This window comes from Phocoena sinus, chromosome 7 (genome assembly GCF_008692025.1).
Source record: "Phocoena sinus isolate mPhoSin1 chromosome 7, mPhoSin1.pri, whole genome shotgun sequence".
NCBI lineage: Eukaryota > Metazoa > Chordata > Mammalia > Artiodactyla > Phocoenidae > Phocoena > Phocoena sinus.
The window spans coordinates 70,769,353-70,793,228 of NC_045769.1; the positions used below are offsets into that span (position 1 = coordinate 70,769,353).

General features: G+C 39.7%; 1 protein-coding gene across 3 annotated transcripts in view; it reads left to right on the forward strand.

The window, feature by feature from the left end:
• The window catches only part of DPP4 (dipeptidyl peptidase 4), a 78,369-nt gene that overhangs the window by 13,947 nt on the left and 40,546 nt on the right, over positions 1 to 23,876 (forward strand). The window contains exons 3-10 of one of the 3 annotated variants that reach the window (XM_032637176.1): positions 5,362 to 5,457; positions 8,540 to 8,635; positions 9,043 to 9,134; positions 10,664 to 10,744; positions 16,895 to 16,947; positions 17,065 to 17,137; positions 17,903 to 18,023; positions 22,323 to 22,483. In XM_032637176.1, the coding sequence (XP_032493067.1) occupies positions 5,362 to 5,457; positions 8,540 to 8,635; positions 9,043 to 9,134; positions 10,664 to 10,744; positions 16,895 to 16,947; positions 17,065 to 17,137; positions 17,903 to 18,023; positions 22,323 to 22,483 (773 nt within the window). Of the gene's footprint in view, positions 1 to 5,361; positions 5,458 to 8,536; positions 8,636 to 9,042; positions 9,135 to 10,663; positions 10,745 to 16,894; positions 16,948 to 17,064; positions 17,138 to 17,902; positions 18,024 to 22,322; positions 22,484 to 23,876 lie in introns of all 3 variants that reach the window. The other 2 variants (XM_032637177.1, XM_032637178.1) reach the window with 2 other exon arrangements.

A 23,876-nucleotide genomic window follows, 5' to 3' on the forward strand; every position in this document is an offset into this window, starting at 1 on the left:
TGTAAAATTGGGATGAAAATAAGTTAATAAGTGTACAATGCCTAGAATAGCCCAGCACATTGGAAGGTCTCTATAAGTATCTGTAATGACTACTTTTTATATTTTTTTAGTTTTAAAAAATTTTGTTAACAGTCCCAGAGACAGGCATTATAATAATACTTGTTTCACACTCCTGAAAGTTTTGCTGGGTGAATGCTGGAAAGGGCAATTTCTATGGCAGTTTTGTTTTCCAGTGATCATTTTCCTCACCTCCTGGCAGACAAACAGTTGTCACAGAGAGTAGCCTTGTTGATAATGCTTGTAAATCTTTCTGGAAAGTTCTTCAGTGACTTGGTATTAGAGCGTTCAGCTTCCCCAAATGCTGATGTTCTCTAATCAGTTTTCTTTCCAAACTAATCATTTCTAGCTTGCACTGTGACCTCCCAGTGATGTCTCACTACAACTACTACTGCTAAAAACCAGCCCTTTGCTAAAATAGTTGCTTGTTTCACGGGCCTGTGGGTCATTTATTTATACAGTTAAGACGTTTCCACCTTTCAGCTGTTTCTCATCCCCTTGGGTTACACTGGCTTAATGTCAGTGGACATAGTGGGGTGTAAAAGCCTTGTCAATAGTAATTATGGCCACTGTTATCCAGTCCTGATTATTCCCAGAAGAGTCCTAACAAGGGGTGAGGGAGTAACTATAATCAGAATAAAAAAATAGAGCAGGGCTTCCCTGGTGGCGCAGTGGTTGAGAGTCCGCCTGCCGATGCAGGGGACACGGGTTCGTGCCCCGGTCCGGGAAGATCCCACATGCCGTGGAGCGGCTGGCCCCGTGAGCCATGGCCGCTGAGCCTGTGCGTCCGGAGCCTGTGGGCCACAACAGTGAGAGGCCCGCGTACCGGAAAAAAAAAAAAAAAAAAATAGGGCAGTTTCCATTTCAAAACGGAATAAAGCCATCCTGATGCCCTGTTTAGTGCTGGCTTCATAAGTGTGCTGAACCTCCTGGCTCTTCACTGGGGTGAGGGCAGGGTGAACTGGATTTAGTTCAGGCAGTCCCTTTGGCCTTGCATTTCTTCACCAGTGGCTGTAGACACCTTCATCTTGACCTGAAGTTTGAGACATGAATATTCTGCCCACTTTCACTTCTCTGCCGTATATATTGGAATCTTATGTTGATATTCATATTGTTTCAAGGCAGTTAGAATTTCAGTCTCAGCATCTGTCTTTCAAACTGGTCTTGGGAGCTTTTTTTTTTCGTGTTGCTGACCATTCTGAGGAATGTCTAGATAGGGTCGTCAAGCTACAGTCAGGGCTGGCTGCTTAATTTTGTAAATTAAGTTTTATTCGGAATATAGCCTTTTCTATTCATTTAGATGTTGTCTGTGGCTGTTTTCAGGCTACAATGGCCGACTTGAGGAGTTGCAAAGCTAAAATATTTACCATCTGGCCCTATAAGTAAAAGTTTGCCAACCCCAGGTCTAGATATTGTTATCTTACAGCCGAAAGAGACCTTCTTATTTTACAGGTAAGTTGTGTAAATCCTCACAGAGACGTGATGAACACTGAAATCGCACTAGATGTTTCAGCAGAGAAATTTGATATAAAAATTGGTTACACAAATTAAAGAGCAAAAGAAAAAATTATGAGGTAAGTGAGAGACAGGAGCTGTAGGAAGAAGCTATCTCTAGGGCTTGGGAAAAAGGAGAAGAGGGACATAGAAGTTCTGGGCTCTAAGCTCCAAGGTGTGTGAGGCATGCAACTGAGAGGCAGGATGCAACAGGTTCAGGTATAAAAAGAAAAGCAGGAGGCTGGGACAGGTGCTCCCTCAGGGCACCTGCTGACAGGACCAGCAAGATAAAGGGAGTCCCTCCTCCTGTCCTACTGACTACACTCCTCTGTGTTTCCCTATCGGCAGGACCTAACAGGAAGCCTACAGAGGAAGGGGTCTGGGAAACACAGCTGTAGACCCCCTTCCCAGCACTACTGAGCAAAGGATAGAAGTGTGTGTTTGAGCTGATAGACAACAGGTAAATTACGGTCACAGGCGTAGAGAAGTGAGAATGCCTGGTGACAGCGAGTGGAAGGCTGGAGCCTGAGGCTCCTGTCCTCACTCTATTTAGACCCAGCAGGTCCAGTGCACTGCTTTCCTACTTACCAGTCTCTTGGAGTTCACGACGCTCACATTTAGAGCTGTGTTCCTGTGTTTGTGCTCTCCTGTTTATGTTGTCTGGCTTTTATCTTTTCATTTGATAAATATTTATGAAGTGCCTTCTACAGCCAGGCACCATCTAGGCCGCGCTGAGATAACTAGCAAACAAAACGTAACAAAACACAATCAGTGTCCTCCTGGAGCTCACAGACAGTCAAGAGAGGCAGATGATAAACAAGTAAAAACTAGAGTACGTTAGATGGCATCACTGCTGAGGAAAAAAAATGTCAAGCCAGGAAGGGCGATACAAAGAGAATTTCTTAACCATGCGGTTGTAAATGTTAGTCCAGGAAAGGAAGGTGACATTTAAATAAAGACCTAAAGGAGGTAGGGAACAAGCTTTGGGCACATCTGAGGGGAAGAATATTCCAGGCAGAGGGTGTAGCAAATTCAAAGTCTCTGAGGCAGAAGTGGGCCCAGTGTGTCTGAGGAAGAGCGGGGAGGCCAGAGCAGATGGAGTGGAGGGAAAAGAGGAGAAGGAGGGCGGAGTCACGACACAGACAACCCCTCGTTGTTTCCTTTTTTTCCAAATGTTTGCTATTCCGGAAAATGTGCATGGTACCAGTTGGTTGGCCTTTCAGAGTAGACCTTTGAAAATACAGCGATTACATCCCTAACAAAAGTTTGGTCATCTGACACTCTGATCTTTGAGTAAATGCTTAGAGCACACAGCCCCAGGTTCAAGGGCTCCAGCTCAATGGCAATGCATTTATCAGATGCACTTGATGTCCCTGGGATGTTTCTCTTATTGAGAAGGGAAATCTGGTGATAGTGATTATATTTTAATGTCTCCTGTGTATAGTAATCAGAGAAGTATCACTTTTCACAATTCCTCTAATTCCTCTCAAGTCCAACATGTTCCCTCCATGTGAACGCTGTGGATGGTATTAAACTTGTCGAAGGAGGAAGTGATGCTCGTCAGTACTTAGCAAATGATTCAACTGTACTTATCCTAGATGCTTTCTCAACGTGATGCTCTTATGCTTTCTTGTTAGGATCGTTTGGGATTTGAACACAGTGAAAGTTAATTAGCTATTATTTTATTGCAGTGAAATTCCTCATCTCAGCAGCACTGCTAGGTACTCCAAGGGAGAGACTCTTTCATCTTTGTATCCTGATTGCCTAGCACATGCTTGGAACAAAATAATAATAAATAGTCTGACCTATCTGGAGGGCTTCCTAAATTTTAAATCCTGAGCTAAGAACTTAGCATACATTATCTCATTTCATCATGGCAGATCCCTAGGGGCTAGATGGTGCTATTATTATCATTTTATAGGTTACAAAGTTGAGGTTTTGAAAGATTCAGTAACTTTCCTAAGGCTCCCGTGCAAGAATTAGGCCTGGGTTCAAATTCAGGCTCTCTGACTTCAAAGCCACCAGGGACCCAACCCCTTATTGGTATTTGTTGAATCATTGGTGATGGGTGGCAGCCCACGCGTGCTGCTGGAGAATAAAGGATGTGAGCAACTTTCCAGTCAATTTCTTCTTCTGCCTTCTTGATTTTTCTTCCTCTGTCCCAATGTCAAGGCTGCTATTTTGCTAGAGCAAATTGTAAAGTAACACTCATTTTATTTCCTTAGCATCAATATAAAATGTTAACTGATTAGCCTATGGAACAAAAAAACTTTATAACCAGATATCTATTCCCCAGGTTTAACAACTTTATGAGTTTATGAGCTATAAAGAGCACTTCTTCTTTTAGTTGCATTTCATTAGCTATTTATTTCCCCAAACAGTTTCTCTTTCTGAGGCAGAAATATTTTATATCACAGTTACATACAGACAAAAAAAGGTTATTATTAATGAATATTAAAAAATTCAAAATATCCTCTAATCATAAAATAACCATTGGTTAAAGCAAGACTATTCTGTAGAACTACACCACTCTCTTACTTAGAATTCTGGAATCCCTTTTATTCAGAAAAGAGTTTGATCCTATAACCAGGGCTCATTAAGATACCATACACTTTGATGAGAAATTATTGTTAAGTTGAACCATTTTAATAGCTGTTATTCTGCCATTTTTGATTGATAAAAATGGCATTTTCGTATGGTTCAACCTAATAGTTGGTCTCAGCAAAACAGTAAATTATAAAGCTGTTAACCGTTTTTTGATTTTTAAATTCAAGGAGACATGAATCTAGGAGTTTCTGTGGAAACTGATGGGTAACATATGATTAGCCGCTCTGCTTGGCTAGCATAATGCTTTAAACTGATAAGTCAAATAAACGATATGCCCCAGGCCCACCAGGAAGACCACACTAGCAGCCCAAGACCTTCATCTGTTGTTGCACGGGTGCCCTGTCAGGGAGCAATCAGACAAGGAAAGAGAAATGTGGGCATGTTCTCTGGTGTTGACAGAATAGGTTGTAACTTGGCAGTAAACTATGAACTTGCTAAAGGTCAAAACCTGGACTTGGCACTCACGTCTCACAGAACCCGCTTATCTAGATGTTTCGAAAGCATCTTCCAGTTTGCGCTGCTTTTCAAATAACAAGGCAAAAAACAAGGAACATTTGTTGCTCTGCTTGTTCCAGTTTTGCAGTGGTGTTTGGGGTCTGGGGAGCCAGGATAGGGAACCCAGCTTGAAGGTCGTTGTAAAGGAGCTGAGAGAGGGTAACACAAGCCAAGGGTGGCCCGGGCCTTGCACCCATGTCCTGGGCCATAGCAAGAACGCGGCCTGGCATCAGTATGGATATCTGAACATCAGCAGATGGATGAAAATCACGCTGAGCCCATTATGAGCAGAAGGGAGTCTGAATCTGGCAGAGATGATGGGTTTAGAAAGGCTGAGGCCTGATGGGAGGATGAGCCCAGCAACATCTGAGGCGAAGAGGCAGGAGAGGTAAGTGCCCAGCAAGGAAGAGCGGCATGCAGGGCAGCAGGTGACCTCACAGGGAATTTTGGTCTCAGTTATTTTATTATTCCAGATTGAAGTGTGTTGTCCTTTAAAACCTGGGCAAATACCCTCATGTGAGATAACACTGTATCTGATCTATATTGTAGGTATGCAGTTCATTCTCACAAAATCAAGAGTCAGTGATAGACACTTTATGTTGATATGTCTGTCTTGTTATAGATATGTATGTCTTAGTATGTGTGGACTGCTGTTATAAAGATAGCAGAGATTGGGTGACTTAAACAACAAACATTTATTTCTCACAGTTCTGGAAGCTAGAAGTCCAAGATCAAGATGCCAGCAGATTCGGTGTTTAGTGTCTGGTGAGGACCCGTTTCCTGTGTCCTCACATAGCAGAAGGGGTGAGAGAGCTTTCTGGAGTCACTTTCTAAAGGGAACTAATCCCACTCATGAGGATTAGTACTCATGATCGAATTACCTACCAAGGGCTCCCCCTCCTAATACCATCATATGGCTGTTACGATTTCAACATGTGAATTTTGAGGGGACACAGACATTCAGTTGGTTGTAATATATGCATGTGTGTATAAATTGATCTATTTCTATTTACAGATCTATCTAAACATCTACATCAGCAGATAGTATTAGGATTGTGAATGTCTCTTACCACTGATACCTTGATTTGTACTAATTTGGGGATGTGTTTTATGTTCATTTTTACTAATAGCTCTTGATAGCAGGGTATTTATCCTCAACAATGATACTTTATAACTATTTTTATATAATAGGATGATTGGATGAATACAAACAACTGAGGGTGTTTAATGAACAAATCCAGATTTGTAATTTTGTAGTCCAACATGAGTTTCAAATATTATTTTCTGTAGCACAAGACTTTACTTCTTATTTAAAGGTTAAACTCAAGGACTGGCATTACTCACTTGCTGTATTTTTGCTAACAAACACAAATATCTTATTAACTTTCTGGGGAGAAATGCAGGATTGAATTGAAAAACAAAAGTTTTTAAAAGAATATTTTACTTAACAAACTAGGCTTAAACAAAATCAATAAAATAATAAAATAAAGGGTAGCAACTTTATCTATCGAAGCTGAAGTTTTTATAGGCAGAAACAAAACTATGTTATGAGATCAAATCCAAAGAAATAAAACCTTAAGAACACTTTTTTTTTTTTTTGCGGTGCGCGGGCCTCTCACTGGTGTGGCCTCTCCCGTTGAGGATCACAGGCTCCGGACGCACAGGCTCAGCGGCCATGGCTCATGGGCCCAGCCGCTCCACAGCACATGGGATCCTCCCGGACCGGGGCATGAACCCGCATCCCCTGCATCGGCAGGCGGACTCTCAACCACTGCGCCACCAGGGAAACCCAAGAACACTTTTTGAAAGAGCATTTCCTATACGAGATCTACTTCTCCACAGGCTGTAAAAAATTAACACGAGAAGATACTGCTGGCTTTGAAATCCCTGAAAAGGACTGCAGTTATAGGAATGTTATGGTAGTGGCTGATTTTGTGAGTGTATGTTTACACGTACGTGGAAAATGTAGAGAGTTTGGAAAAAGACTTTAAGGTATTTGTCATCAGTGGAGGCTCTGGGATTGAGGAAGAGGAATCACACTGGCTTGACTGTGCTTATAGGATGATGCCCTACTCCAATCAACAAAAACTTTTTGTGTGTGTGTCTTTTATGCCATACAACTGTGCTAGATGCTAAGGTTGATGAAAAACAAAAACAAAAACCCCAAACCAATGAATAAAAACCCAAAGCCCTGTCTTCAAAAGAATACATGGCCCAGCTGAGTAGATTACACAGGCAGGCATGGAAAAATAGTTATCAACACAAGTTAGTAAGTGACAGGAGCCCAATGAGTAGCATGGGGGCAAAAGTCAGAGGCCGAATTGAAGTCTTCATGACAGAGGTGGGAAATGGAGGAGGGAGGCTTGTGACAGATGGGGAAGCAGTTGAGGACATGCCAGGAAGTGGCTTAGGACAAGGAGTAGAGGCAGACAAGCCTAAGAAGATCTGCTGGGTTCAGTAGGCAGATCAGTGTGACTAGGTTAGAAGGTTCTTGCAGGGAGAGAGTGAAAATAAGCCTGGAAAGGTCTCACATCAGACTGTGGGGCTGCAACTGCCAGGCTAAGCAGTCTGAATCTCCCTGTAGACAGTGGGGACTCGTTGGAAGCTTTTGAGGAAGAGATCACCAGAATGAAAGTGGCATTTTAGAAAGATCATTCCGGTGACGGTGCAGGGCAGGAATTGGATTGGGAGAACCTGATGGCAGGGATATCTGGAGAAGAGATTTCGTAGGAAGAGTCAATAGGGTTGATTGGTTGTAGGGGATGGTAAAAAAGAGGGAGACATCAAAATGATCTTCAGCCTCTGAATTGGCGTCTTCAGTAACAGAATATAAAACCACACAAATTTCCTATGGAAATCTAGTTTTGGAAGGAAGACAATTATTTTAGACAGGATATGTATAGGGTTAGAGTGGGGCAAGTCAACTAAGAAGGCTGAACACAGCACTGGAAATGTAAGCGTGGGTGCGGTAGGCTAAGGTAGTGAGAGCAGATATTGTTATTCATCTAAATGGTAAGTATGCCTGAAGCCCTGGAACTCACATTCTCTGGAGTTCCCTGGAAGCAAAACTGTAGAGAGAGAGGAGGAGAAAGCTGAAGACTAATATCAAAGTATTTCTGCCTTACAGGCCAGTGGAGAAAAATAGAGTCAAAGTAGGAGATGGAAAAATAATGGTCAGAGAGTTAGGAGGACTGAGGCTGTCACAGAATCCAAGGGAAAGGTTTCATGTAAACTTTAATCAAATTCAAGCAAAAATGATGATAGAAACGAAGATCTCTGAACTGGGTGATCAGTATATCTTAAAGGTCTTTGCAGAGCAAGAGGGTTTATAAGTGGACCTCAGGGCCTCACGAAAGGATAATCTAGCCTCGTGCCATCCACTGCATGATTGCATTGACTGGGAAGGTGCCCATTCAAATTGAGATATACTGTAATCATCAATTACGTATCAGATTTTAAAGACAGTTCGAAAAGAAATAATGTGAAAGATCTATTAATAACATATAAAAACCCACGACACAATGAAATGATAAAATATTTGATATACTGGCTAAATAAAATATTAATTTCACCTTAAGAATTTTTAAATATGGCTACTAGAAAGTGTACTCACACTATATTTCCCTTGGACATTGTTGATCTAGACCTTCGAAATGAAGCTCACTAATGTAGCACCGTGAAAAACACACTCTCGCAAACACTTTAACAGCTAAATGCTTTTTTACCCTTTTTCTCAGTCCGAACTCTTTCAAAATGTGTTTTGCATTTTGTCAGTGTATTTCTGTATTTTGTGACTAGTGTATATTGTAGATATCCTTTTTTTTTTTTTATGCGAAACAGGTTATCCCGTCTTACTGAACATTTGGCTCTTTTTTCCAACCAGCAGATGATGCTACAGCTGATAGTCGCAGAACCTACACTCTAACCGATTATTTAAAAAATACTTTTAGAGTGAAGTTCTACACCTTGCAATGGATTTCAGGTAAGGATTTTTGGCAGAGAGGGGGCTGATTTTTATGGTTATTTTCATTCTGGTTAGGTTGTGGGGCACTTTTATGGCACTGAGAAAATATTCTTATTTTTTTTTAACCGTATGGGAAAGTACTTTTTTTCTACTTAAGGGTGGAAAGGGGGATAAGACAGAAAGAAACTTGAGTATTTCTTTGATATGTACTATAAAAAGTTAAATGTGAATTGAACCCTTTACAATAATGATGGAAAAATGAAGGCATACTAGTGTAATATTCATCGGTTCATGTTTTTCCAACTTAGAAATGCCTTTTTAGTGCTTGTGTGAATTTGTCTTAAATTTTTATTGCATGGTTTTTTAGCTTATGAAGATGTTTAAAAGCAACTTGAAATACTGATCTGGCCGTTTTCTCTCTTTAGATCATGAATATCTCTACAAACAAGAAAATAATATCTTGGTATTCAATGCTGAATATGGAAACAGCTCCATGTTCTTGGAGAACAGTACACTTGTATGTTTAATCACATAATTAATTCATGCTTTAAGGGAATTCTGGGGATTTTCTTTTTCATAACCTTTCAAATCATGAGTACTATCATTTCTCATCCTGTTGGACTCTCTCTGCAGCATATGGCACAGTGGATCTTTCTCTTCTTCTTGGAATGCTCCCTGCCTTGGCTACTTTTTAGTCTCCTTTGACGATTCCTCCTCCTCTGCTCATACTCTTACGTGTAAGTGCTCCGCAGGGCCGTGTCTTCACTGCTACCCTCCCTCCTCACTTTGCATGCTCTCCTTCAGCGAATTCCATGCACTTCCACAGCACAGGTGCTTCTCAAATACATGCCTGTAACACTAACCTCCTCCCAAGATCTAGACCTCTGTTTCCAACAGCTTGCCGGTTCTGGCACATGGATGGCCTGCAGTCATTTTAAACTCAGTGTCCCAAGCTAAACTAGCTATTTCCCCTTCCCTCTCCTAGCAAACGGAAGGCATACTAGTCCTCTTCCTGAGTTCCCAATCTTGGTAAATAGCGCCCTCTTCAAAGTCACTTAAGCTAGAAACCTCAGAATCCTTGATTCCTCTGGCATTCCCCTTATTTAGCTACTCAACAAAACCTATCAGTCCTCCCTTGCAACGTCAAGTGTCTCTTGGATTTCCATTTCCACGGTATAGTCCTGGTTCGAAGCCTTGATTAATCTTGTGACAGTATTCTAACAAGTGTCCCTCTCTCCATACTGTAAATCAGACCACGGCATTGCCCAAGTCCAGGGCTACTGTAACCCCTCCCCTCTTGTCTCATCTCAGCCACTGGGTCACCAGAGCATCTTTGTAAAAGCCAGATAAGATTCTATCACATCTATATGTGCAAAAAGTAGTTCAGGGCTTCCCTGGTGGCGCAGTGGTTGAGAGTCTGCCTGCCAATGCAGGGGACATGGGTTCGTCCCCCGGTCCGGGAAGATCCCACATGCCGCGGAGAGGCTGGGCCCGTGAGCCATGGCCGCTGAGCCTGCACGTCCGGAGCCTGTGATCCTCAAGGGGAGAGGCCACACCAGTGAGAGGCCCGCGTACCGCAAAAAAAAAAAAAAAAAAAAAAAAAGTAGTTCATAGGTCTATTTCTTACATCTAGGCCTTGGCTATTTTTCTAATTTTATGTCTTCTCTTTATCTGACACACCCTATACTGTATTCAGGTTACAACTAACCTTTAGGCAGTCTCTAAATATGCATGCCCTTTCTGCATCTGGGTTTTTACTCCTACTGTTTCCCCTCCTGAGGAAGTTCTCTCTCTGCTCCTGATCCCCACCCACATAGCCATCTTTCCTTCATTAAAATAAATCCTTCCCTCCCTGATTCTCTAACCCTGATCACCACCCACCTTGCCTCATGGTCATTTGTGTGAGGGAGTGTGCCCCCTCTTCTAGACCGGAACCTCTCAAGCTACCAGCCACAAGTCTAGAACTGTACCCTCTACACAGTAAGTACTCAATAACGGCAGTTAAATGGAATCATTCAATTTTTCTTTTTTCTACTTGATTGACAGGATGAATTTGGATATTCTATAAATGATTATTCAGTATCTCCTGATAGACAATATATTCTCTTCGAATACAACTATGTGAAGGTAAAAGAAATGCTTTTTTACTGTGACATTTAAAGAATCCTATGAGTACGTTATTTTATAACTGATTTCAAGTCTGTGACTATTTAGGATTGACACCTAAGTAAAACCGTAGGAGCTAAAAACTCATTAATTCGGTATCAGAAGGAGAAATGGTCATTCTCATTCATAAAAGATAAGTCTAAAATGAATGTTTTTTAAAAAATTCATTTTCAGGGTTTTCAAATACTAAAAAGCTAAAGTAATATTATACATAGATACTAAAAACATAAGTTAATAAAATAGAACTTATAATTTAAAAGTATGTGTACATGTCTGACTTGTACATCCAGTAATACAACCCTTTATTTCCTCTGTCTCAGTTCGACATATATTAAAACTCTCAAGTATTTGCTTTAAAAACAGTTAAACTTCTCATCCTCTAGAAGAGACTCTGCACGGTGACTCAGACCACCTCCCAGCCCCCAGGTCCCACCATATACAAACCGTTCCAAAGGGGCAGCCTCAGCACCGGTCATCAGTGCCCTGCAGGGAGTGCTCAGCTTCCTCCAGTTGCCCAGCCCAACATCAAATTCTCACACATTGAGGAAAGGTTACAGCCTAATCACACATCCTTCTCATGTTTAGGGTGGCTGCCAATCGCCAGGGACTTTCACTGCAGCTTTTTGATTATTCATGGATTTGACAACGGTTGTTGAGTACAGGAAGTTTTGAGACATACCGGAAAGATTAAAAACCTGTAGAGAGATTCTGCTTGAAAACAAAATACAAAGCTGGGGATCCCTACCTCTGCCTTTTTTCTCTAGAATAAATAGTAAATACTGAGTGACCTTATCCCACACACCAGCGCTCCTGTATTCAGGCCATGCCGACTATCCCGTACTCCGTTTCCCATTTTGGGATGGTAACTCCCGCTCGTAATATTTGCCCTGATTCATTGTGCTGGGCTCCATTTCCTGGACGTGAACTCTTGCTGACTATGTTCTGTTAAACCAATCCACCAGGAAGGAATCAGAAGCCTAAACCAACTTTAACACATCTGTTCCCAGTTAATGAATTAGTGTTTGTTTAATTCAGTGGTTCTTATTGCTGTCTACGGATTAAAATCACTTAAGGAGCTTTTAAAAATTCCTAGTGTCCAGGTCCAATCCCCAGATCAATAAATTGAAGTCTCTGGGGTGAAGCTGTCATCAGTTTTCTTTTTTTGTTTTTGTTTTTTTTAACACGTAGAGTATTTTAATGAGCAGCCAGGGTTGAGAACCACAGATTAACAATTTCCCAAGTTAAAGACAAACATATAAAGACTATGAGGTTAAGGTAGAAACAGCAAGGTAAATACCAGCTCAATTTACTATTTAGCCAAGTTCAACAAGTGCCATATGGTGTGTACTAATGGATGTATTTCACTGGTAGACCTTAGCTGGACAACCATCATTGGTAATTTGTATCTGTTCTATCACTGGAGTTTTCATGTGCGTTTAACTGCTTCCGCTGTTTTCATTCTGTCCCCTTCATCCTGCCATTCTGCCTTTCTGAACCCACCTCACACCTCCTTCTCTGCACTCACCTAGCTTGGCCAGTGCTTCCCACCCCTGCCTGCTCCTTAGGATCAATCACCTGGGGAAGTTTATTTTAAAATACAGATGCCTAGGGACTTCCCTGGTGGCGCAGCGGTTGAGAGTCCGCCTGCCGATGCAGGGGACATGGGTTCGTGCCCTGGTCCGGGAATGATCCCACATGCCGCGGAGCGGCTGGGCCTGTGAGCCATGGCCGCTGAGCCTGCGCATCCGGAGCCTGTGCTCCGCAACGGGAGAGGCCGCAACAGTGACAGGCCCGCGTACCACAAAAAATATATAAATAAATAAATAAATAATAAAATACAGATGCCTACAGCCTACTGCACACCAACTAACTCAGCATAGCTATGGATGGGGTCCAGGCGTGGGTAGTTTTAAGGACTCCCAAGTGATTCAGTGATCCGAAGTTAAGAACCTTTAAGTGCAAAGCTCTTCATTTTTCTCAAGCATCACTTTCATTCCCATCTAAGGGCCAAAGCATTTGCTATTGCTTCATCCTGGCACCTTCTTCCCCTGCTCATCATACGCTCTCCCTTTTTAGTAATTCAGGTCCAGGCTTTGTTGATGCTACTCTGTCCCCCCAGCATTCACTCTCTATCACATTAGCTTACTTTCTTCATACATTTTATTGCCGAGCATTAAATCAAAAGATTACTGAAATAGAGAGCTCTATATTCTATTTTACTTCCCGGAGTATCCAGTAGAATTTTCTATACAGCGTATAGAAAACTCTCAAGACACACATCAAGAACAAAGAAAAGTCTACTTTTATTCCATTTCCCTGGAGGTCTACTTCCAGTGCTCTTTAGATCCTACTGCATGGTTTCTCCATGACTGAGCTAGTGCATTCAGAAAGATCAATTCTTAATTTTAAGGTGTAGCTACAAAGAAAGGTAAGTGAGTCAGTGAACAAAAACAAATAATTTTTTTTTAAATTAATTAATTAAAAAAAAGGAAAACATAAATAAGTAAGTACCATACAGCCTAGTATGGATGTTCTCATAGCATCTCGCCTCATCGCTTAATGCTGTACCGATAATAATAGTTGCATCGTCTGTGACTTGTTGACAATGTCCAGGAGTCCTGCTAAATACTTCATGTTCATTCTCATGCTCCTGAGATTGTTTCTGTCACTATCCTCATCTTCCTAAAGAGAAAATTGAAGTCTAGAAAGAAACTTGCCTGATATTACATATTGGAAACTTGCCTTCGTCCATTTGTGTTGCTATAAACATCACAGACTGGGTGGCTTAACAACAGAAACTTATTTCTCAGAGTTCTGGAGACTGAGGAGTCCAAGATCAAGGTGCCAGCAGATTCAGTATCTGTCGAGGTCTCACTTCCTGGATCATAGTTGGCCATCTTCTCCGTGTGTCCTCACATGGTAGAAGGGTCAAGGGATTTCTCTGGAGTCTCTTTTATAAGGAAACTAATCCCATTCATGAGAGCTTTCCCGCTCGTGACTTAGTCACTCCCCAGGGATCCCATCTCCAGAATACCATCACGTTGGGGCCTAGGATTTCAACATATGAATTGAGTGTAAGGGGGGAATACAAATATTCAGTCTATAGCAAGACTTGAATCCAGGTTAGAAGACTCCAAAGTTTGTGCTCTTAAACATGATCTTTCCTATCTTCGTGCTTAAACCTCTTTCTGCTATGATGCTTTTTTGCCCTTCTCTGTGTGGCAGTCCTCTGCCACTGAGACTCAGTCCAAGAATCACCTTTTCCATAAGCCTCTCTCCCTCCCCAATTCCTAATTTATGATTCCTGCCTTTCCCCACCCACCTCCATTGCATGCTCTGTGATTCTTTTCTTGTAATTTATGTCTCCATATCCCCCATTCAGCTATGAGCTCCTCAAAAAGAGGGAGCCTGTCTTATCCAGTAACGCCTAATCAAGAGGATAGGTGCCAATGTTGATAGCCTAAATAGACTGATAAGTCTGTTTCAGAAGATTAAGTGAATATACAAACATCTTGGATTTCCCTTTACAACCCATGATAGATCTGTCACCCTGAAATGATCTCAAAACTTCTTAAATCTCTTAATATTTTCAACCTGTACCACAACTTTTGGTTCTAGCGAGTATTATACTCAGAATTTTTCCAGAAACAAGCATGGAGTGTGTCAGAATAATTCAGGATTCAAAAAAGAATGTATGACTTGCAAAGAAGAGGAGACAATAAATATTTTTTGACATGAGAGGACAGGAGGGTGATACATGATAAGTGGGAAATATTTTTCAAGATTAGGGACCTGACGTGTCTCAGCTCTGCTAATACAGCTGGGGGTCTTGGGCTACCTATTTCATCTATTTCAGCCTCATAGGTAAACTTTGATTATTTTAGTTTGGTCTGTTTCTTGAATACATACTATGTGACTTGTGCTAGACCAGACTCCGGGTATTTAAAGATGAATAAGAAACAATTTCTTACCTCTAGGAGTATGGTAGGGAAGACAGACATACAGACAAGTAATTTTGAAAAAAAATCTTTAATTTATATATGTATCCACATATAACCATAATATTTCATAAATGCAAATCTGTGATCATATATTTAAAAAATCTTCAGTCTTATTTTTTTACCATTTTTTCTTGACTCCCTACTCCTCACCCCTCTGCCTTTTCCCCAGGTATCCCATGTTGAGAATCTATTGTATACCCCTCCATATTTTATATTTGTTTCTTTATTCATTTAATTCTAGGAAGATATTCTTTTTAGTTATTGTTTATTTTATAAAAATAGAATCCTATTTTCCATACTTTTCTGTAAATTGCATTTCTCACTCAGTGGTACCATGTGGAACTTCTTGAAAGTAAACATCTGCTACGGAACTTCTTGAAAGTAAACATCTGCTACGGCTCTAGCTCATTTATTTTTGAATTAATAGACTTTATTTTTTAGAGCAGCTTTAGGTTTACAGAAAATGAGTGGAAAGTACAGGGGGTTCCCATATACTTCCTCACCACCCCCCACCTCACCTCCACCCCTGTTATTTTCCCTATTATTAACATTTTGCATTAGTGTAGTACATTTGTTACAATTGATGAGCCAATATTGACGCATTGTTATTAACTAAAGTTCATAGTTCACATTAGGGTTCACTCTCTGTGTTGTACATTTTATGGGTTTTGACAAATGTAGAGTGTATAATGACTTTTATCTGTCATTATAGTGTCATGCAGAATATTTTCACTTTTCCTAAAAATCCCCTGTGCTCCACCTGTTCGTCCTTCCTTTCACCTGAACCCCTAGCAACCACTGATCTTTACTGTGTCTGTAATTTTGTCTTTTCCAGAATGTCATGTGGTTGGAGTCATACAGTATGTTGCCTTTTCAGATTGGCTTCTCTCACTTGGCAATATGCATTTAAGTTTCCCCTATTTCTTTTCATGGCTTGGCAGGTCATTTCTTTTTATCATTGAATAATATTCCATAGTCTGCCTGGACCATGGTTTGTTTATACATTCACCTGTTGAAGGACATCTTGGTTATGTCCAAGTTTTGGCAAACATGAATAAAGCTGCTGTAAACATTTGTGTGTAGGTTTTTCGTGTGGGTATAAGTTTTCAGCTCATTTGGATAAATGACAAGGAGTTTGCTGGTAAAATTATTTGAGCTGGGAGTTTTCTTTGTACAGAGGTTATTTATGGATTCAGTAGTTTATTAGATGTAAAACTATTCAGAATTCACTCTTTCGTCTCACTTTTGATAACTTGCTTTTAAAGGAATTTGTCCTTTTTTCTAACTTTTAAAATTTATAGGTAAAAAACATTTAAAATGAGGTCTTATAATCTTTTAATGTCTGTAGAGCCCATGGTGGTATCCCATTTTTCATTTCTGATATTATTCATTCATACTCTTTTTCTTACTCTATGTTAGTAATTTTATTAGTCTTTTCAAAGAACCAGTTTTTAGCTTTGTTGGATTTTTCTCTATTGTATTTTTTCTATTTGATTACTGCTTTTACCTTTATTACTTCATTTCTTCTAATTTCTTTGGATTTGGTTTGCTTTTCATTTTTTAGATTCTTGAGATGGTTATTTAAAATATTGATGGTATATGTATTTCAATTTTAAAACGTATCGCCAGGTGGCTTTCAAAAACTCTGTAACACTTTATATTTTCATGATCAGTGTAGGAAAGTAAACATCTCTCCCCATCACTACCAGCAATAGAATTAGAGTTCTTTAAGATATTTTGCCAATAAGATGGTTGAAAAGGGAAAATTTGCATTTTCTTAAACAGGTGAACTTAACATTACTGTGGTAAGTGCTGAGAATAATGTTTGCCGCAGGAAATGGCACCTCAGCCCACTGTGGTCCTGGGAAGTCTCCTTTGCAGAGGTGAGGCCAGAGAAAAGTTATAGGTGAAATCCAGAGGAGTTTGTACTAGAAGATTTCTGAGATATTTTCTAATTCCAAAATTTTAAGAATCTAGATAGGGAATTATAAGATATAAAATTTGAGAATTATACAATGTTATATGGCTTTATCTCTCAGCTGGGCTCCTATAGCAAGTGGTCAAACTACCAAGAATCACAGAAGCCTGAAATGTTTGTTTTCTTTTGCAGCAATGGAGGCATTCCTACACAGCTTCGTATGACATTTATGACTTAAATAAAAGGTCAGCGACTTCCTCCCAAAATCTGTTATGCTTTTCTAGTATAATAATAATTTAAAAAGAAAAGAAATTCCACTGTGATTTATTCACTTGGAAATGTTTCTCTTTATCTTTTTCCAGGCAGCTAATTACAGAAGAGAGAATCCCAAACAACACACAGTGGGTCACATGGTCACCAGTGGGTCATAAATTGGTTAGTGAGTCTCTCCCCTTGTCAGAAAAATAATGGCTCAAATCTCTCATATGCAGAAGCTGCTAACCATGATACAGATCAGATACTTAGGAAGCCAGTACATCACTATCAAACAGAGTTTTATTGCCTAAAATAATATTTTATTAGTCTAACAGAGTAAATACAATTCCTGAAAGTTTCTGAACTACTGTTAGGGAATTGTTTATTTACTGGGAAAATGTTCATTAAACTCTTGAATTCTAATTCTGTTGCACTTTGGGTTTTGTTTTGTTTTGTTGAGGCATTCCTGCTTTCTGATAGTTCTGTGACTTTCTCTATGTTGTCACTATAGATATACCTTCATGTGCTATAGTCTTAGGAGAATGTCAGAAGTCCAGAAGAATCTAAACAGGAAGACAGACTGTTTGTCTGTAGTTGACTTCACCCTCTGGGCATGCAGCTGCCCTACACCTACTCACCTTCCCTGGAGAGAAATGCATAGCACACATCTTGCTATAGAAGTGGTCAGTCTTCCCAGGCTTTGCATACACTTTAGTATCCAAATAGCGTGGTTGTGAGCTGCTTCTTGGGCTTCTGTATCTATACTTATAGTTTAAGAATGTGAGAGGAGGGAGTAAACGACTCTTCCTCCTGATCAATGGAATAAGCTTAGGTAATCATTACACTTGCATACCAATATTTTTTGAGGATAAAATAATTGGTAAGTTTTTAAAAATCCAGAATAAAATATATTATGCATCAATATTTTTTTTCCAATCTTTCTAGGCATACGTTTGGAAAAATGATATTTATGTCAAAAATGAACCAAATTTGCCAAGTCAGAGGGTCACATGGACTGGGAAAGAAGATGTAATCTATAATGGAATAACTGACTGGGTTTATGAAGGTAGAGACATTAAAGCTTTTTCAAATCAGAAAATCTGTACGTTTTCAAAAACAGTTAAAATGGGGGGAAATTCAATGGCATTCAAAATAAGTTGCATTTTTAAAATGTCATCAAATCTCCTTTAGCACTCATAACACTAGGTATCTCATAGACCAAGAATCTCTTCACAGTGGCTACTGATGCTACATCCTCACTGTCTCTTCAATGCTCCTATTGTCTTTGCTCTACTGCTACAAAAGGGCCTTTCTGTATAGGTAGCTTTTCTGCTTTACTGGGGCATAAAAGCCTCCAGATTGATATCAGATGTTTCTTGAACCGGGCCTACCTAACCCAGAAGTTACTAAAGAAAACGAAATACTCCCAAAACATTCCAAAAGATGACAAACTATTGTCTGGAGATTGGGGAGTCAAGGGTAAGAAAATGCCTTTTTTTTATAGATGATTTGTGTTCATTGGAACTTGAACAAATTATCATTTCCTGTTTCTAAAGAAGAAAAAAATAATTAGAAAGACTTAGGAAAAAATGTGTTCAAAAAACAGAACTGAAAAAGTTAAAAAGAATGATTCTCTCTTCAAGGATAAAGAGTTTTAGAAAATATTAGGAAAACATTATTCATGTCTATAGTTGCCAAGGTAAAAAGCATTTTGAGGCTATTCCAAACCCTTCATAAGATTGTCTCATGCTTATTAAAGACTCATCCTTATTTTATCCTGTTATTTCTTCTTCATACTTATAAAAAAAAGGGTTTTCTTCATGACAATTTCGGTTCTTACTAGTTCAAATCGAGTTCAGTTAAGTGGATAACATTATAAGAACAGGAAACACTTTAAAAGAAAGATAAATTCCCATGGCCCAGAAACAAGTGTTTGATGAAAACTTACAATGAAATTTACTATCACTTGCCACTTAGATATTGAAAAACATCTTTAACACTTGTTGGACAGCACAGCACAACCTCCAGGATCCCCAGTGTGAGCTAGATAAAGCCTCTTCCCAAAGCTGTGACTGACCCTTCCTTGGAACACCTGGGCAGCTCTAAGATAAAACCACTCGGACACTAAGGTTCTTTTTTAAGGTAGATAATAGCTGGAGGGATCTCATTTTGCCTGTTCATGACTAAGCCATTCACAAGCAGAAGAATGGCTTCACAGTTCCAATGTGGGCCTGTCTCTAAAAACAGGACTTTAGTCCCTACAGGGAAATTCCTACAATTGGTTTTGTACACTTACAAATGCTCCATACTTAGAGCTTCTCCATATATCGGGTCACCTTCCTATTGGAGCCACCCTCTCCACTGTAGCCATGAAGACCTGTTGGGATCAAAAGAGAGTACATTTTGAGAATCTGTAGGTTCATAAGTAAATGGACAAACAAAGCTGCAAGGTCTAAACAGGGCCACGTGCCACACTGAGGAGGGACACTCACAGAGGAGCCTATATTCTGGGACTTGGGCTGCCACCCCACCCTGGGTCCCCAAATAGCTTTCTCTCTCAAGTTTTCTGTTTTCACTTTATTTTATGATTTTCTAATTGATTATTATTTTACTTTAGTTAATAAGTGTTTTCTTTTTCCAAAAAAAAAGGATAATACTTTATCTCCTAGGATGAAGTTAATTATGTTACAGTCACTTTTGAGTATGAATGTAGTTTACCTAACCCAGAGCTGAAAATGCGAATTTTGGTGAGATGAGAGGGGATAGAGAAGGAAATAATTTAGGGAGAGGGAACATTCCTTACCCCCCTGAGGCAGTAGTGTTGACAGTGGCGGGGGTGGGGGGGGTTGTGATTAATTCAGTGCAATTCACATTGAGTGCCAACCACCTACAAGGTGCTGTGCCAGGTGCTGGGGACACAGAGACAAATGCTACCCAACTGTTGCTCTCAGGGAATTCAGCCCAGAGAGAGACAAAGAAGCCAACAAAAACTGTCATGGAGTGAATTAAGTATCCTATTAGAGGGAGGAAACTAGGTCCCAGGGGTACCTAAGGAATTTCAGAGTGAGTGGCAGGATGGGAGTTATCACAGGATGGTGGTGGGAGTGCCATAGACACCCATGGTGTTCATAGCCAACTTCAGGAAGGGCTGGATATCTTTTCCTTCTTTCTTTGTTCTTCTTTCTCCTTACCCATGATCCCTTCATTCTTAGGACTTTGAGTTTGACTAGTGTAGTTTTATAATAATGGTTGTGACACATCATTGATATGGAAAAATGTGGTCAGTATTCTAGTGAGGCAGAAAGAGAAAGACAAATACCATATGCTATCACTTATATGTGAAATCTGAAATATGACACAAATGAACTTAGCTATGAAACATAAACAGACTCACAGACATAGAGAACAGACTTGTGGTCACCAAGGTTGGGGGGTGGGGGAGGGATGGATTGGGAGTTTGGGGTTAGCAGATACAAACTATTATAAATAGAATGGATAAACAACAAGGTCTTACTGTATGTATAGCACAGGGAATTATATTCAATCTCCTGTGATAAACCATAATGGAAAAGAAAAATAAATAAGTAAATAGATAGATAGATAAAGTGTTCAGTATTCTAAATAGCTACTAATCCAAAACATAGACTCCTACCTGCCACCTGTACTTAAAAGTGATTTTACAAAGCATTACCTTGCTGTCATTGTATTCATTTTATGTAATTGCATCTTGATCTTAGGTTAGAACCAATGGGTAGAAGCTATAAGGAATGAACTCAGTATATGAAGAAGTTCTTAGTAAGAAGCCCCCTTGGCTTAGAATCACAAGGCCTGCCTTATTGTCTCTGTTAGTTAATTCACTCTATCTCTCTAAACCTTAGTTGTCCTCTCTGTAAAATAGCCTATGAATAGACTCACCCAGGGTTCAATTAGATGAGTGTTTTGTAAATTCTAAATTGCTGCATAAATGTAACTCAGTGATATACGTATAAAGCAGTCAAAGGGGGAGCAGCCTGCCTGATCAAGCAGAAGGTTTTCTGTTACTAGAAGTGCTGAAATAGGCAGGAAGGAACAGTAGAAGATGGACTCCAACCAGACAAATCTGGACTCATTCTTGATTTTAGCAACTATTGGTCATGTGCTCCTGAGTGAATTACTTACTCTCTTGAAGCCTGCCTGCCCCTTTGCTCATCTGCACAAGGGGTTACTGTGAGGATTAACGGAGATAATAGATGTCAGTTACTTATTAGTGTATGGTCAGCAGGCATTAAATGGCAGCTGCTCATCATTATAATTATTATATTTTATTGTTGTTGTTATTTTTATTACTGTTACTCCTACTACCATTACCATTGTCATAATTGAAAGCAAACATTTGGAAGAAACTTGCCAAGAAGCCATAAGAATCAGAAAAGTGATTGGGATAAATGATTTCCTAACTCTAATATTCACGTTTTTATGCTTTTGCTTTTACCTTTCCTCTTGCTGCACAGCATGAAATGTGTGGCTTAACTCTGTGTAAAGGATTAGGAGGCTCCATCAAGTCTACTTGAATCCTCTATTCCCAGTTGGTGAAAGAGGTTTTGGCGTTTTAAGAGGCAGAGATTGGAAGTCCCATGAATAGACTCCATAATAAACATAAGAAGGAGCTACCTTTGCCAGAAATTGCGAACAAGTGCAACATTGTTCAAGAAAGAAAAACCTTTCCTTTCATTTTGCTTCCCATCTTACCGTCTTCCCTCACCCATCAGCTGATAGACCAGAGGAGGGTGTTAATCCAAGGGAGTCTTCAGTTTCTAGACTAGGCAAAGGAGATGTTTCTCGGTAGGGGTCTCATGGAGCTCCCTTCCATTCGAAATCCATCATTCTCAAGACTTTTGTGCCAAGAGTAGTAAACTCTGGGCACCATATTGGTTTGATAGCCTGGAGCCACGCACCACCCACCAGTACCCTGCGGGCTCATTACAAACTGAGCCCACTTGGGGAGCGTATGCTGGCATGTTGACTGTTTGAAAAATTAGAAAGGAGAATCAGCCCCTTGTGTGAAATTTACTTTTAGTATGTTTTGTGGCATAAATTTAGAGGATTATAAGATAAGGAAAAAAATGTGGAGTTTATATTAAATATTGTGTGCTAAGATATTCAAAAATGGTCCAACGGGTTACTTATTTTTACAATCCAGCTCTATCCTGGAGGATTTTATTTTTATTCGTTTGTATTACTCTGATTTTGGAAGCCCAGCAAATGCAAAGTGGTTCATTAGTTGAACTCTACTGTAATTACTAAAGCTAATGAGAACAATATTTTGAATGCCAAAGCCAATTTATCAGCTACTTCTTGTAACAGAACAATTTCTGTCTTTTTTCAGAGGAAGTCTTCAGTACTTACTCCGCTCTGTGGTGGTCTCCAAACGGCACTTTTTTAGCATATGCCCAATTTAACGACACAGAAGTCCCACTGATTGAATACTCCTTCTACTCTGATGAGTCACTGCAGTACCCAAAGACCATGCATATTCCTTATCCAAAGGTCTATGCTCCGTTTACATAGTGGTTCCGTGATTTGATGGGAGGAGAATGGTTTCATTTAATCCTTTCCTGCTAATGAAAATATTGTCAGTCTCTCTTCAACAGCTTGTGTGATTACTCTTGCTGGAGTCAACAGCATGTGGCAATTTTAAAGTATTTTTATTATCCCAGGAAAGAGTGTGATTTAAGGTTTTGTAATTTCTCCAAAAACTTTGAAGAATGACAAGCCGTAAAAGATGGGGAAAATGCTTTTGAAAGAAGTAGGGGGAATGAAAATGTTTGAAAGGAGGAAAAGAGAGGCTGTGATTGAATCACAAGCTCGTCTCATTTGTAGAAGTTGGACTGTGCCCTAGATAAAGTTGAAGAGTGGGGTTATATACCAGGTTGTATTACTAACTGATACATGGCACTAATGTAAATTTCACCCGTCCTACATTTGGAATAATAGTGTCATGTCTTGGTTTTCAAGACTGTTTCCCCCTCCGGGATGCATGTTTATGAAAACTGAAGAGCCTTATTAAGCAGTATAAGCCAAGGAAGAGGGAGGTTTAGGAAGGAACCAGGATTCTTCACTTCACTAGTGTCATAATAACAATGGCCACAGTATCATCTATAGGAAAATCTAATAGCAAAGTGTTTTTGCTGTAAGCAATTTGGGAGAAGGGATTTTTATTTTTACCGACTCCCTCAATTTGCTTTATGAAGAGCTGCCATTTTAGGGAGACAGAGGAAGTTAAAAGAAAAAAAATCAGAGGCTAAATATGGAGATGTATTTTCAGTGGAATGTTATTTTTTGAAGAGTGCAACTGGCAAAGAAATACCATAGAGTGTTCTCACTAAAAATATCATATTATTTCTAACTAATTTGTCAATTGAAAATCTATGTGTATATATAAAACGATTTTATAGATTTCTGTCATAATATTGATTGTAAAACTCCAAAGTACTGAACCTGCATTTGGAGTGGAAGTGATGGCTTCCTAATTAGCATTTTGGCTCTCTGCTCAGGTAAACTAATTTTCCCAGGGGATTGTGTCTTTGGCTGAACCCAGGGTATTCTTCCTAGTGGTCAGCCATCAGTCTTCTTGTCTTCGGGAGTCAGGGTATATTTACAAATTAAAAGAATTGATTTTAACAAGTTTATCCTTTTTTGCTCAAAGTGCATAAATTGTGAGCATTCATTACTTAAACGGGAGTCATATATATATTTCTGCCTGAACATGAGAAGTTTGCATTTCATGACTCTCCCTTATGTTCATTTTATCTGTATTAAATTGTTTGAAAGTGTCTGATCGTTTATAATTTTATGGCCACAATGCAGACATTTTTGTACAGCTCTAAACTTGTGTGATGTTGTTATGTATGTATCTTTTGTCAATACCAATTCTGTGATT